The sequence below is a fragment of the Camellia sinensis genome, chromosome 2 (genome assembly GCF_055761805.1).
Source record: "Camellia sinensis isolate YWXY chromosome 2, ASM5576180v1, whole genome shotgun sequence".
NCBI lineage: Eukaryota > Viridiplantae > Streptophyta > Magnoliopsida > Ericales > Theaceae > Camellia > Camellia sinensis.
The window spans coordinates 44,973,224-44,989,919 of NC_138962.1; the positions used below are offsets into that span (position 1 = coordinate 44,973,224).

At 34.0% G+C, this 16,696-nt stretch overlaps 1 protein-coding gene and 1 long non-coding RNA gene across 3 annotated transcripts; both read left to right on the forward strand.

Annotated features, from left to right (window-relative positions):
- Positions 1-4,651: 4,651 nt before the first annotated feature.
- LOC114323421 (lectin 9) lies at positions 4,652-5,461 on the forward strand. The gene has a single exon (XM_028271021.2). The coding sequence runs from the start codon at positions 4,652-4,654 to the stop codon at positions 5,459-5,461; it is 810 nt and encodes a 269-aa protein (XP_028126822.2).
- Positions 5,462-9,746: 4,285 nt separating this feature from the next.
- LOC145820012 (uncharacterized) lies at positions 9,747-14,231 on the forward strand. Of its 2 annotated transcripts, XR_014360898.1 has the most exons (4): positions 9,747-10,380; positions 10,723-10,793; positions 11,307-11,372; positions 13,986-14,231. It is a non-coding gene; the product is annotated as an uncharacterized LOC145820012 (long non-coding RNA). The 2 variants fall into 2 exon arrangements; XR_014360897.1 differs by lacking the exon at positions 9,747-10,380 and having other exon boundaries at positions 10,416-10,793.
- Positions 14,232-16,696: the final 2,465 nt, after the last annotated feature.

The following is a 16,696-nucleotide window of genomic DNA, read 5'->3' on the forward strand; positions in this document are numbered from 1 at the left end:
CTTCTGCCTTCACCAAGATACCCTCTCCTCTTTCTCCCCTTTTGCCGACCACTGCATCAACATATGACCGTCTATCTCTAAGGCCACTACACCCATGAAGTACATCTTTCTCTTTATCAGCGTATACTATTGATCCCCGTAGTTGATTCCGTAATGGCTTCTTTTCAGCTTCACCCCTGCCCATATCCTTCCCATACTCTGCATGTTTGACCTGTAAAGTTCGATCATCCACCCATAACCCATGTGCTTTCTGGACAGCTATGTTAGCTGCCACAGAACAACCAAACCTCACAAATCCAAACCTTGTGTTAGTCATCCTACGCCTCTTCTGTGGTATAAAGACATCGATTACCACTCCAAACTTTGCAAATAGATTATATAGGCCTTTTGGGTTCAAGGATGCTGGTAGGTTATCCACGAACACATTAAAAATACCCTCACTTCCTTCCAACCTCCAAGGTCCTGATCTGCCGCTATCCTTAACAACCGGTATCCACCCTCCTCTCATTCCTCTTTTCCTCTTCTTTTGAATTAAGAACTAGTAAACATTGGTTGGGAAGTTTAATATGTTTTTACTTTCAACAACACACACCAATTGTCATGTGTGTTGAAGTTTACAATGTCAATCTAAAGTTAAGAATAAAAACAAAAATTTTATAATAACAATCTCAAGCTTAGGCATTTATATGTTTTTTTTTTTTTTGCTACCCTTCTTTTGCACGGTTTTGCTGCAGGTTGCATGTCCTAAATGACTGAGCAATGCATTCAAAATATTAAATAATTCATGTTTATGGTACAAGAAGTTGAATTAAATTTTATTATAATAATTAACAATATATATATTTTTTTCTATCCTTTATTTTTTTTTTAAAAAGTTTTAAATTCAAACAATGTATACCATATATAGACTAACGAGAAAAAAGAAAAAAGAATGAAATTGGTCCACAATTTATCTCTCGCCGCCTGTTTCTGTCTACAATCAAATAGAACTTTTTGATGTGTCACTATTTTTCATTTGGATTTTCCTTTACCGCCCAAATCAAGAGTGAGCAGCGAATATACCGATCCATCTAAACCGACTGAACCGAACCGATCTGCAATTTTGGACGGATGCGTGATGATAAACGAATGATTACGGACTGATTTTTTTTCAATCCGTCTAGTTTTGGACGGATAGCAGATTTGATGTTCATTTGACCACAACCGAACCGCCAAACCACCGAGCATTCCTAGTAATTGTAAGACTTTGTGTTTTCAATTTGTTTATATATTCTATTTATGTTTTCAATTGAAAAAAAGTTTAAATATTCTATTGAATATATTATGTTGAAAAAGAGTTTTCAACTTAAATATATTTTTTGAATTGAAAAAAATAAATGTATTATTTATCTATATATTTTAGTTTTTAAATCTAACTCTAAAAATAATAAATAAAAAAAATTATATATACCAGTTGGTTTTTTGTTTTAAAAAATAGATATAGATGTAACAATATAGAGGCATACAATCTCTATTACTGCTCTGTTCATGGTTTTGGTAGTTTGAATTGTTTTTATATTTTAAGAACCACAAATTATAATACTTTATGGGGATGAGGTATGTAGTGATTGTAATACTCTGTTAAGTCATTGACTGTATTTTTTTTTTTTTTTGAGAATATGCACAAGTTGAATTATATTGAAAATTTATAAAATTTTAAACCGCCAAATCGATTCACATCCATCCGCTCAATCCACATCCTTCGGATTGGCGAACGGATGCAGATTGATTTTTTTCAATCCACTAATTTGGCGGATGGATGGCGGATTAGAAGTTCCATGGCCGCAACCGACCTGCACCCACCCTTAGCCCAAACTATATCTTAGAAATCATTTAGCTACACAATATTAATTTTTTTTTGAATATTTAACACCTTGTTTTGTTCTAATTTTCTAAAAATTGAATTTTTTGCATTCCCTATTTCTTTCTTGTTTTCAATGATTTTTTTTAATATTTTAAATAATTTTTTTAGTTTTTAGATAACTTAATATAAATACAATTAAAAAGTATAATATTTGTGAAAAAATCTTTAAAAATTCACTAAATACCAAAAATATAAAAATTCACTACATTTTTATTTTCTCGTGTATTTATCATTTTTTTAAATATTTTGCTTTTTAAGTACATTTAGGTTAGATGTATCTAAAAAGTAAAAATTTTGCTTAAAATATTACAAAAAATACTAAAAATAAAAAAAACAAAAACTCAATTTTTAAAAAATTGAATTCAATAAATTAGAACCAAACAAGGTATTAAATTTTAGTTTTTTTTTTTTACTAAAATGAAAAAAATGAATTTTAATTAAAAAAATTGAGTATTTGTTGAGTATTCTTTAGACAGTAATTGAATTTTAATTTTTTTTACCCACTCAAATTTGAAATTATTATTAGTCGATCAATTTTATTAAAATTAATTTTAGGAATAAACTAGTTACAATTAGGCATGGTCATTCACTAGGTCGGGCCGGGTCATGCCGGACTAGTATTACCTAATAATGGATTTTATGTTTATCTAAGTCAATCTGACCTGAATATTGGGCCTATATATTCAACCCAAGCCCAGTCCTAAATAAATTACAAATCCTAAACCTGCCCATTGGGTCATATACATAAGTTATAAAAAAATTAAACATCATAGTACTTGTTATTTTTTTCATAAATAGACAAATGCCTATAAAGCAACAAATCATTAAAGATTTAATACCATATTAATTAAAACATTACAATTTTTTTTAAAACCAAACACACCAATAATTTCACAAGTTTTTAAACCAAACTGTTAGTAATGCATTAAACTAAAAAAAGTTTATAATTTAAACTTTATTATATAAATAAGTTAATTAAATACGTAATGGGCTGGGTAGGGCCAAAAATATAATTTTCAAACCTTGTCAATTAATCAATCAAGTTGAAAATATCAATCCAGTCCAGCCCAGCCTTGCTCTATGGGCTAAAATATTATTCCCCAACCTTAACAAAATAGGATTGAGCTGGGTGGGCCAGTGTGCCGATGCCCATCCTTAGTTACAATTGTGCGTGCTCCAAAATCGACCCGAGATAATTTGAGACTTAAAGAAATAATTCTAAATGAGAATTTTTATATTATTATTATTTTTTTACAAAGTATATTATTTAAAATTTAATTTTTTATATTTAGGGGAATAATTGATTTTTAAGGTATAATTTGGAGATAAAATAAAGTTCCAAATGGAATTTGGTACCACGTTAGCAAGTTCCGTTTGATTATAAATGGAAACAAACGGAAACAAGTAAATTGATCAAATTTAAAAAAAAATTAGAAATCAAATTAAAATAATGTAAAATCTGAGTGCTAAATTATTTTTTGCATTATAGCTTAGAAGCAAAATGATATTTCCTCATATAAATACCCAGGCTATAAAAATATCTTATCTTGTCTTACCTTTTTCATTTTTTATTTTTTAAAACATTAAAAAAAGAAAAGAAAAGATGTTTTCATGTGTCATAACTGCATCTGTTGGTCTAAGTTCTGAGATAATCGATTACCAATCTGATTTAATCTAACTTATAAGAAAGGATCCACTACCAAAACATTAATAGAGCTTAATCACATTCCAAAAAAAAACTACGTATCAATTAAATTATAGTACAATATCTCCTTAACAAACTAAGTGCATAACTCAACAGATTCACATCCCCTAGAAGTCGAACCTGATTGACTCCTATAGAATGAGCAGCCTTCACCGGGCCACTACCTTCAGTGGTTCTTATCTTATCTTTATCTTATGTATAACAAAACAAGAAGTTGATAGGACAGTTGTCTACGTGGATTACACATTCTTCATCTTTCAAAAACAAGGGCTGATGGATTACACATTAATTCTTCCTCTTTCAAAAACGAGGGGCTGACAGGACCATTTCTTCACAAGTGATATGATTGATATTGAATAACAATGGAGCACTGCTGGGGACCCCAGCCAAAAAAAAAAAAAAAAAAAAAAAAAAAAAAAAAAAAAAGAAAAGAAAAGAAAAACAGTTTCAGCCAAGCAAAAATTAGTGGGTGCCCCACTGGGGTCTAAGTATTTTCCAATAAAAATGTTCTACAAAATTTTCGAGAAAATATTATTTTATTCTTTAAACTATCACTTAAAAATTAATTCAATTCATATTCTTTTAATAATATTAATTTTATACTTAAATTATTTAATTTTGAATCAATTTTACACTTGCAATTAGCTACTGTTTATAATTAAAAAAAATTATTGACATGATACCAAAATTTTGTTTGAAATTTTATTTTATCTCCCAAATTACCTTAAAAATATTAATTGAACCCCTAAATTTCATATTTCTTAGGAGTTTAATTGATATTTTAAAATAATTTGAAGGGTAAAATAATATCTCAAATAAAGACAGCGATAAGAGTCGTCTAATTATAGAAAGCGGCTGACAGAATGACTGAAATTGATAAAAAACAAAATAATTTAATTATAAAATTGATATGATTAAAAATATAGAAGTTGAATTAATTTTTGAGTATGAAAAGGACACCTACGTTGACCAAATCACTAGATTTCAAACAATGATATACCTATTTATACCCCAAATTGCATACACTCTTCCTCATCACAACAATGGCTTTCCAATCACACATTCAACTTTCTTGTCTGTCAATTATCACATTTTACATGCTTCTCGCAACTCCTCGTGCAACTGCACTAAACTTCAACATTGCCAAAATCGGTCCCAAAAATCTCAACGTTGACATAACAGTCGATGGAGACGCTTACATCTCCTCCGAAGGCATCCGCCTTGCGGCGGATAAGCAGGATACTGACTTCACGCAAAAAGCCGGCAGAGCCACCTATGTCAAACCGCTTCACCTTTGGGACAAAGTTTCTGGCAAGTTGACCGACTTCACCACCTATTTCTCCTTCATGATTGATTCGGATGGAAGTTCAATTTTCGGTGATGGGCTTGCATTCTTCCTTGAACCTTCCAATTCTAGCAGCACCGCGAGCTACGCCGTGGGCGGTGCCATTGGGCTTCCAATCGATCCATCGACATTGGAAGCCACCAGCCCATTTGTTGCTGTGGAGTTTGATACTTATCAAAATTCTTGGGATCCACAAAACATCACTCCTTCTACTCATCTCGGTATCAATATCAACTCTATTAAGTCTAATGTGACTAAAGTATGGTACAATAACATAACACATGGGATAGATAATGAAGCTGTGATTAGTTATCGCTCTAAGTCGAAAACATTGAGTGTTATTATCACTAGCTCTATCAATAAGGTCATAGTCAGACAAGACCTTTATTTTAGGGTTGATGTAAGGAATTACTTGTCAGAATGGGTTACATGCGGCTTCTCGGCTTCAACTGGTGCATTTTTTGAAAAAAATGTTGTTAAGTCATGGAAATTTAATTCGAATCTTTAAGTTTGAGGAAATAAAGTAAACGTTACAGCTCCAAGAGCATAAGGTAATCTTGGACTTTGAATAAGATATTTACTAGTTACTAGTAAATAATTGGAATAATTGTTATTCCTTGAATGGATATACTTTTCTATTTGGAATAATATGGTATGGATGCATCTTATAATATGATTTTGTAATATTTTTTTTATCAGGTTGTGGATGTTGAATTGTGTTGTCTATAAATATAATAGATATAAAATTGTAAAACTAACCATCAAAATTTTTATTAAAAAAAAATAAATTTTAATCTACGCAATCTTACTCAATAATGTCATAATCCAATACTTTCTCTCATGAGCAATTACCTAAAGAAAGGAAGCTTCTTACAGTCTCAATAATGTCATATTCAAATACTTTCTCTCATGAGCAATTACATAAAGAAAGGAAGCTTCTATACTCATTTTTTTCCCCCAAAAGAGAGTCTTACTAAAAGCTTCTATACTCAATTTTTATTTTAAGGTTAAAATGGAAAACATGGGTGGGAGAATTTTTGGCTTCAAGATGCCATCCAAGACCAGAAGCACACGTCAACAAATCACAAATCAAAACGTAAATTATATTTTGTACTTTATATTTAATTGAATTTTATCTTTTTGATTTTTTAAGTGATTTAGTCAACTTCTAGACGTTGGGTCAAGTAGCAATTTTATTCATTTGCATAATGTTATTTTGAAAACTAACGGAGAACAGTTACGTGATAGCATTAATAACTCTTTGCATTGTATAATTATCAAAATTTCACTTTAGTCTTTAACATCTCTGTCCTTATAACAAAATCTCACTTAAATTTTTACATTTTAATTTATCTTTCAATTTTTAAAATAATATTATTCGACTGACCTAGATCTAGAATGAATTTATTGATTTTTTAAAGATAAAATGTGAGTATATACATTGTTGATTACAAAATGTGGATAATAGAATACACATTTTAGCACACTTTTGTTAGTTGAAATGACTATCAGTTGGAGATGCTGAGAGTTAGTAACAGCAATACATAATATTTTCTCTAAATAAATTTGGCTACTTAGCAAAAAAAAAAAAAAAACATTTGGAGCTGAAAAGTTTGTGAAGACTCGCTCAACTATTGTGACTACTCCAAATGAAGGGGAGTCAACTTTGCAATGAAGAAAATTCTTTGGCTCGTACACCTAAATTGTTACTACAAGAAAAGTGGGCTTAAAAGACGGAACTTTTTGCGATAGCACATTTGTCGTCGCAAAAAGTTTTTTTTTTTTTGCGACGGCACAACTTGCCGTCGCAAAAAATGTGCCTTTTTGAGACGGGACAACTTGCCGTCACAAAAAATGTGACTTTTTGAGACGGCACAACTTGCTGTCGCAAAAAAAAATAGAGTATTTTGCGACAGCAGAGATTGCTGTCGTAAAAAAAATAGAGTTTTTGCGACGTCACCAGCTACAGTCGTAAAAGAAAAAAAAAGGATTTTTTGCGACTGTAATAGGTACCGTTGCAAAAAAAAAAAAAAAAATATATATATATATATATTGTGGCTTTGAGACGACTTCATATATATATAGTCACAAAATAGTTTAAATAAGTGCAACGGTATTTTTCTGTCACAAAAAAAATTTAAAAAAAACAACGTCGTCTTTCTCTTTTGATACGACATTTATCTTTTCACCCATTTTTTCATCTTCCTGTCTCTCTGTCTCTCTTCTCTTTCTCTCTCTCACTAATCACTCTTCTCTGTCTGTCTGTCTGTCTCTTTCTTTCTCTCTGTGTCTGTCTCTTTTCTCTGTTTCTCTTCTCTATCTCTCTCTCACTCGTCACTCTTCTCTGTCTGTCTGTTTCTTTCTTTTTGTGTCTTTGTCTCTCTTCTCTTTCTCTTTCTCTCTCTCACTTATCACTCTTCTCTGTTTGTCTGTCTGTCTATCTCTCTCTCTTTTTCTCTCTGTGTCTCTCGCCCATCTCTCTTCTCTCTATCTCTTTCATCTCTCTTCTCTCTCTCTTTTCTTTATCTCTCTCGTTCTCTCACTCGTATCTCTCTGTTTCTCTCTCGTTTATCTCTTTTCGCTCTTTCTTTCTCTTTCTCTCTCTCTCTCTCTCTCTTTGTCTATCTCTTGCTCATATTTTGTTTCCTTCTTTTTTTGTCTCTCTGTCTCTCGCTCTCTCTATCTCTCTTGTTAATCTCTCTTCTCTCTCTGTCTCTTTTTTTTTCTATGTCTCTTTCTCATTAATCTCTTTTCGCTTTCTTTCTCTCTCCTTTTGTTTATCTCTTGCTCATCTCTTGTTTCTCTCTCTTTTTCTGTCACTCTTTCTCTCTTTCTATCTCTTTCTCTCTTTGTCTATCTCTATCTCTTTCTCTTTCTGTTTCTCTCTCTCTCTCTCTCTCTCATTACTCTTCTCTTTCTCTGTCTACTTGTCTGTTTGTTTGTTTGTCTGTCTGTCTATCTCTCTCTCTCCCCCACTGTGTTCGTATTGCTTACACTCTCCCTCATCTCTTCTCTATTTATTGAGCTCTCTCTCGATTTATCGATCCACTACAAGAAAATACACTTTTAGCGACCATTTTGTCTCTTTCTCGCTCATCACCCTGTCTCTCTCTGTCTCCCTATCTCTCTTCTCTATCTGTCACTCACTCATCTCTTTCTCTCACTACCTATCTTCTCTACCACATTTACCACTACTGCAAATGCCATTCCATTACCACCACTACTACCACTGTTGCCACTCCACCTCTACGATTACCATTACTATCACCATCGCCACCACTCCACTGCCACCACTACTACTACCATTACCTCTCCTCCACCACCACCACTCCATCTCCTCTACCACTACCACAACTTCACTACTAATCTCCTTCGGCATCACCGCCACCACCACCACCACCACCTCTTGTCCACCACATTCACCATTACTGTCACTCCCTCTCCTCTGCCACTCTCATTTTAGTAACAAAAAAAAAAAAAAAGGGTCGTAGAAAAATATATTTCATTGACCAAAAAAAATTAACTTTATTTTAGCGAAAAATATTTTTCATTAACATATTACCCCTACTTCTACAAAAAAATAAAATAAAAATTCATTAATATAAAAATGAAACAAATAAAATTTCAACCTTAGTAACTAAAAAAAATAAAAAATAAAATAAAAATTTCATTACCTCTACTCATCACTCTTTATCTCTCTGTCTGTGTCTTTCTCTTTCTCTCTCTCTCTGTCCCACATTGTGCTCGCGTTGCTCACTCTCTCCATCCTCTCTTATTGATTTACCGATCTCCCTCTCGATTTATCGATCTCTTTTTTTTTTTTTTTTTTTTTTCTCTTTCTCTCTATTTTTTCAATCGCTATTCTCTCATTTCTCTTAATCACTTGTCGAAAGAGAAAAAAGTCAAAAAATGAAATGGGCCTCTCTCTCTCTCTCTCTCTCTCACTCATCACTCTTCTCCCTAGCTCTCTCATTTCTCTCCGCTCTCTATCTCTCTTGCTCATCTTTCTTCTCTCTCTCTCTCTCTCTATGTCTCTCTCTATATCTCTTGTTCATCTCTTTTTGTTGTTTCTCTCTCTCTCTCTATCTATCTCTCACTTATCTTGTTTCTCTTTTTTTTTCTCTGTGTGTGTGTGTCTTTCTCTCTCTCTCACTCATCATTATTCTCTCTGGCTCTCTCATCTCTCTTGCTCATCTTTCTTCTCTTTTATTCTCTCTCTATATCTCTTGTTCATCTATTTTTGTTGTCTTTCTCTCTCTCTCTCTCTCTCTCTCTCACTCATTTCTCTTCTCTCTCAATCGTTCATTTCTCTCATTCACACTTATATTTTTCTTTGAGCCCATTGTTGTTGAAAGAGGAAAAAGTCAAAAAATGAAATGGGCCTCTCTCTCTCTCTCTGTCTCTTTCTCTCTGTGTCTCTCACTCATCTCTATTTTCTCTCTCTTTCACTCATCTCTCTCGAAAAATGAGTTTACGTTGGTTTTTAAACAGAAATCTAAAAATTTGACTAACAATTTTTTTTAATTAATTGTTTTTTCAAATATTTTTTTTTCAATTAATTTTTTTAAATATTTTTTCAAATAAATTTTTTTCAATTAATTTTTTTTTCAATTAAAATGTGTATGATCTCATTGTCATAAATAATAAAAAAATAAATATAAATATTCTAGGCCTAGATAAACATGTTTTTTAGTTTATGTTTTTAAATTTTTTAAAATATTTTGTTCAAACCAAATGCGTTTGTAATTTATATTTTTCTAAAAATAAACAAAAACTAATTTATAAAATTTTTGTAAACATAAACCAAAAATATAAATGTTATCAAACGCTACCTTAAATTTTCATTTGAGACAGTTATACTTGATGTGGCAAAAAAAAAAAAAAAAAAAAACACAAAATCTGATTCCTGCTCGTTTTTCCCCTCTCAACCAAAAATCCCCAAATCTCAAATCCCTAATTTTTGAACCAAAAATCCCCATCTCTCTCTCTCGTGACTGTGAGCACGGCAGGCGATGGCGTCAAACGACGGGGTTAAGGAACCTCACTCTTTTGTTTCTCACTCCGTTGGCTTTCCTTCTGCTACTCTCATTCTAGTGGTGAAGGAGCTGCTCAGGGACCATCGTAGCCATTAATAGCAAGCTCGAAGCTTTCAGCTTCAAGAACATCGGTCCGCTCAAATTCGCATGATTGAAGAGATTTTCCGATTCGTCAGTGTTCCTAGTGCGGTCTAATTTCTTATATCTTTTTGTCTATCTGAATATATTTGATGATTTCATTTCATTTAAATAAACAGAACATTCTTATATTTTGCAATTGTTTTGTTGAATCTACAATGGAATGCGAAGGTGATTACATCTGTAGTGTGAGGATTTTGCTGCATTCGTTCTTGGCGCAGAATCCCTTGGACTTTGCCTGTTGAAGCCCTAGGTCATAGCTCTCTCTCTCTTTCTCTCCTAAAATCTAGTATATATTTTGGTCCATTTTCTGAGCCTTATTCCGGTTATGCTTGTGTTTATATATAAAAGTTGAATTCTTAGATAGATCCACGAAAATAGCTAAAATCTAGAAGTTGAATTCTTATAGCTAAAAGATGGAAAGACTATTACTTCAATTACCACTGGAGAGCAAGAATTCTTAGATAGATCCACAACAATAGCATTAAATGAAGCAAATCCATTTCATACGAAAGCTCCACGAAAATAGTACTAAATTTCCATTGCATTATGCTTGAGTCTTGATTGTAAAGTGACTGATAGTTCTGTGATCCAGGAACCACTTCATGATATTGTGGGTCTTAGAAAAGAAGCAGATGGAATCAGAATTGATGTGGTTCTTCAGTGGTGAGCAATTATTTCTTTTTTTCTTCTTATTGCATTCCCTCCCTATGAATCTCTTGACAATTTCTTCTTTCAAATTTATTTATTTTGGTCAGTCCACAAGAAAATACAGAGACCACTTCAATAGATTCAGTCCACGTGTCACTCGTTCATTATCTTGTTGCATGCTTCTTGATGCATTTGCATGAGCTTGGATTCTTACAAGTTGGGAGATTTTCTTTATTCTTAGCATCTGAAGGCTAATCCTTATAAGAGTGCAAAGGGCACAGTAATTGAGGCAGGTCTTCATAAATCTAAAGGACCAGTAGCTACATTCATTGTGCAGAATGGCACCCTTAAAAGAGGAGATGTAGTTGTTTGTGGTGAAGCCTTTGGAAAGGTTTGCAAATAAGAGCTAGCTTTAGGAAACTTTTTTTAAGCTAGAATTCATTGTTTAATGTACTAAAAAAAATGGTAGAGTTGGTTTCATTTTGGTGCCCATCTTTGAAAAACTTGACCTTTCATTTCCATTTTCAGGTTCAGGTTATATTTGATGATCAGGGAAATCATGTTGATGAAGCTGGACCATCTATACCTGTACAGGTTCGTAGTTCTTTTAACTTTTTGCTAGTTTGTTGTTATTTGTGTAGTTAATTTATTTATTATAAGTATTACCTTTCATGTTATATCTAATTATAGAGCAATAGCTTGGTTGAACATGGCAATATTTGTGGCATTCCTTATAGGATAAGCATTAAGAATCTGAGTTCCTAGCTTGATTTCCAAAAGTGGCTCTTGCAATTGTAAAAAGGTTATATTATTAAGGGAGGGTTGTATAACTTGACCACCTGATTTTGGGGATGAGTTTTCTTAATTTTCCCTACCTGAGAGTCATAATAATAGCTGCTTAATTAATATGTAAGCTACTCTGCTTTCTTTGTATGGGGCTACATGCTCAGCTCAACGGCATCCTGACTCTTGAAGTCATTGTTTTTTAGGTTATTTATAAGATATCATCAAGGGCATGATTTGAAAAGGTTCTAAACATGAAAATTTGAATTTGCCATCTTAGAATGCAATCAGTAAATCTAGTTCCAGCTATATATGGTTGGCTGTGTGAATTATGTTTCATAATTTTGCATCTACAAGACAATAATGCCTTTGAACCCTTTGAATTCGAGGTGTTGATGCCCCAAAATCACCAAATGACGTCAGTTTGGCACGAAACTTGGCACACATGACCACCTAGGCACGAGAGACTTATGGGAGAAGACGAGACTCCAATTGGGTTCCCGATTTGAGAGTTAGAGCCGGATTTCACTCTAGGCAAATTAGTTCCTTAAGAAACTTGAATTCGAGGTGTTAACGTCCCAAAATCACCAAACGACGTCGATTTGACACAAAACTTGGCACACACAACTGCTTAGGCACGAGAAACTTGTGGGAGAAGATGGGACTCCAATCGGGTTTCCGGTTTTGGAGTTAGAGCCGGATTTCACTCTAGGAAAATTAGTTCCTTAAGAAACTTGAATTCGAGGTGTTGACGCCACAAAATCACCAAACGGGGTCGGATTAGCACGAAACTTGGTACACATGACCGCCTAGACACGAGAGACTTGTGGGAGAATACGGGGCTCGAATCGTGTTCCCAATTTGGGAGTTAGAGTCGAATTTCACTCTAGGCAAACTAATTCCTTAAGAAACTTGAATTCGAGGTGTTGACGCTCCAAAATCACCAAACGGCGTTGAATTAGCAAGAAACTTGGCAGACACGACCGTCTAGGCACGAGAGACTTATGGGAGGAGATAAGACTCCAATCAAGTTCCCGGCTTGGGAGTTAGAGCCGGATTTCACTCTAGGCAAACTAGTTCCTTAAGAAACTTAAATTCGAGGTGTTCACGCCCCAAAATCACCAAACGACGTCAGATTAGCACGAAATTTGGCATCTACGACTGCCTAGGCACAAGAGACTTGTGGAAGAAGACGGGGCTCGAATCGGGTTCCCAGTTTGGGAGTTAAAGCCGAATTTCACTCTAGGCAAACTAGTTCATTAAGAAACTTGAATTCGAGGTGTTAACGCCCCAAAATCACCAAACGGCATCGGTTTAGCATGAAACTTGGCACATACAACTGCCTAGGCACGAGAGACTTATGGGAGAAGATGGGACTCCAATCGGGTTCTCGGTTTGGGAGTTAGAGCCGGACTTCACTCTAGGCAAACTAGTTCCTTAAGAAACTTGAATTCGAGGTGTTGACGCCCCAAAATCACCAAACGGCATCGGATTTGCACGAAACTTGGCATACATGACCGCCTAGGCACAAGAGACTTGTGGGAGAAGACAAGGCTCGAATTGGGAGTTAGAGCTGGATTTCACTCTAGGCAAACTAGTTCATTAAGAAACTTGAATTCGAGGTGTTGACGCCCCAAAATCACCAAACGGTGTTGGATTAGCACGAAACTTGGCACACATAACCGCTTAGGCACAAGAGACTTGTGGGAGGAGATAGGGTTCGAATCGGGTTCCCAGTTTGGGAGTTAGACCCGAAGTTCACTCTAGGCAAACTAGTTCATTAAGAACCTTGAATTGGAGGTGTTGACGCCCCAAAATCACTAAACGGCATTGGTTTGGCATGAAACTTGGTACACACAACTGCCTAGGCACGAGAGACTTGTGGGAGAAGACGGGACTCCAATCGAGTTCCCGGTTTAGGAGTTAGAGCCGGATTTCACTCTAGGTAAACTAGTTCCTTAAGAAACTTGAATTCGAGGTGTAGACGCCCTAAAATCACCAAACGACATCGAATTTGCATGAAACTTGGCACACACAACCGCCTAGGCACGAGAGACTTGTGGGAGGAAACGGGACTCCAATCGGGTTCCCGGTTTGGGAGTTAGAGCCGAATTTTACTCTAGGCAAACTAGTTCCTTAAGAAACTTGAATTCGAGGTGTTGACGCCCCAAAATACCAAACGGCGTCAGATTAGCACGAAACTTGGCACACATGATTGCCTAGGCACGAGAGACTTGTGGGAGAAGACGGGACTCCAATCGGATTCCCGTTTGGAAGTTAGAACCGGATTTCTGTCTAGCCAAAATTATTTACTTAATTATCTTTGTAGTTATATAGTAGTTAATTTTTTTTTATTTTTTTTTGTAATTAAAATATTAACACATAATTATATTGTCATTAATTATTTTTATTTTTTGTTTACAGATATTTCCCGAGTAGCAATTTGGTTCTTATGGAATGCAGGCGGAAGTTAGATTGCGACTAACTTTTGTATTTGTTACCTACGGAAGAATCATGAGGAAAACTTTTGTTTTTGATTTATATTTGTTTGATTTGTGAACAACATTATGTATTTAAACATTGTATATGTATTATGCAACATTATGTAGTGGGATAATTTTGTCGATGTGTTGTTATGAATGGAAGAATATTTTTATTATGGATGAATTGTCATTTTTATACTGAAAATTTTATATTATTATATAATTATCGGTTTCTTTTTTAGTTATTTTTCATTTAATACATGTAATTTTCATATTTTTAATATTTTTATTGCTTTTTTTTTTTTGGAGACGGCACCACACTGTCTCAAAGAAACATAAGAACCAGATTTTTTTTGTGACGTCAGTATTGTCGTCGCAAAAGATATTGCCAATAGTTAGAAAAAAAACCTTTCGCAACAGTCTTGTTTGCCGTCGCAAATAATATTTAGCGACGGCGTGTCTGTGCTGTCTCAATAACTTTTAGCGACGGCAAGTACCCCAGTCGCAAATAACACTTTTAGTGACAACACACAATGCTGTCTCAAAAAATCTCAGATTCTTACATATTATTGCCGATAGCATGATTCCATCGCAAAAAAGGCAACTTGCGTAGCAAAAAAAAGGCGACGACAGCGCCGTCGCAAAAAACTTTTAGTAACGCTCTTTGTTGTGACCCCTCCTTGCCGTCGTTAAAAGTCAATTGCCGTCACAAAAAAGTTTTTGAGACAGCGTTTTGAGTATTTGCAACGTTTGCCGTCACAAAAAATCAATTTTTTTTGTAATGTGTTAGGTAAATTATCAATAAGTTTTAATAATCAGATTTAATTCTCATTAAATTCTATTAAAAATAAATTATGATAAAATCGTTGCTAAAAAAAAATTTTTATGATGATTTTTTTGCATATATCGTTAAAAATTGACAATTTGTGACTTTTTGTTGTCATGTTTTTTTTTTTATAAATTGTAGTTAAAACTTACAATTAGTGATTTTTTTTCTGTAACAAATTTTTTAAACTGTCGTTCAAAATTAAAAATTACTGACGTGTTTTTGTGACCATTTTTTTAAACTGTCACTAAAACTTATAATTAGTGACATTTTTGTGACAATTTTGAAATTGTCTCTGAAAATTAACAATTAGTAACATTTTCTAATAGTATTTAATGAAAACATAATTAATTATTATAAGATCTATTAAATAACAAATCTACCTATTAAGACCTGCACGTAAGTCTGCATAAGAAAATCCTCAGCCAACAGGCTTGACCCGGAGCACATGCAACAAAGGCTTGTTCCTTGCTCGCAAATTCTTTAGTCTATTATAGTGTTAAATACAAAAGGCTCAATCTAACAAAGAGGCCCAATCTAAAAGGCCCAAATTAGACCTATATATAAAATAAATAAAAAATAAAAAATAAAATATTATATAAAAAATTCTCTTCTCTTCCCTCTCTTTCATTCTCAAACGGCGACGGTGAGAAAACAAAACATTCGTTTGGCTCCAGCAACGACAACCAATCTGTGAGTTTTTTTTTCTTCTTCTTCTCTCTTTATTTGTTTATCAAATCTTCGTGGAAGACTATAGTTGTTACCCTAATTTTTGTTCCATTATGTGAGCCCTAATTTATTTGAGGATATAATTGTTTGGCCTTAATTATCAGTTAGGGCTATAATTGTTTAAGCTGCTTAGCACGGTTAATTGTGGCTTTTCACTGTTGTAGTTGTTGTCAGTTAGCCCTAATTTGTGTTGTGTTATTCACTCAATGCATTCAGACCCCGTTTGGGAATTGGCTACTTTAGTTAGTTTTTTTGAATTCAATGTGCAAAACAAATTTAGAATGATGTTTTGGCTTTTCAGTTACAAACCCAAGTCCTATATGTATGCTTATATATGGGTATGCTGTAAATCAATTCTAATTCTATGCTTGTTGCTTTTTTTTCATTGGTTTGGTGCTTCAATGGAAATCTCTAATCTTTGTTGTGCTCCAATTTATGAAAACATATTATTTGTAGAGATATCAGCCATTGTGAATATGCGTGGATTTTTTTATTATATAGCCATGCCCTTTATGAAGTATATCTCCGGATTTGAAAAAAGAAGCGAAAAGTAGAAAAAATCATTCAATCTCAATGGGGAGCTAAATTTCTTGATTGCAAGAAACAAATAGAAGGGCCCCTTAAAACTAAAGGCCTACCCTGTTAGCTAGTGTGGGTTTTGGCCCTGCTTCTACGTGAATATGCCAATCAATTTCTACTTGAAAATCACTATCTAAAACAAATTTATTCTATTGTCTTATTTATATAAAAAAAAATGAAGATGTAAATAAAAAGAACCAGAGGCTGACAATGTGACTCACATTTTTTGACTCACGTAAGAATTGTGGGTATCTATTATGCTTGGCACGTGGCGAGCCTTACGGGTGTCACGTCATCACCATCACACATTCATGTGGCAGACCCTTGAGGCACCACGATGAGTTGGGGTTGTATGCCTAGCCTAAGCGGGGGCATACACACCACCAAGTATGAAAACAAGGCCACAACTCATTTTGATAGAGCTGGCTCACCTAGAGCTCTTTATGGCCCTTCAAAACTCAAGAAATATATTCTCTACCCACTTACCCCAGCTCCATAGCAAAATAGTTGGACTCTTG

Excerpts from the sequence above, each read along its gene's own strand:
- LOC114323421 (XM_028271021.2), top strand. The coding sequence starts at position 4,652 with ATGGCTTTCCAATCACACATTCAACTTTCTTGTCTGTCAATTATCACA.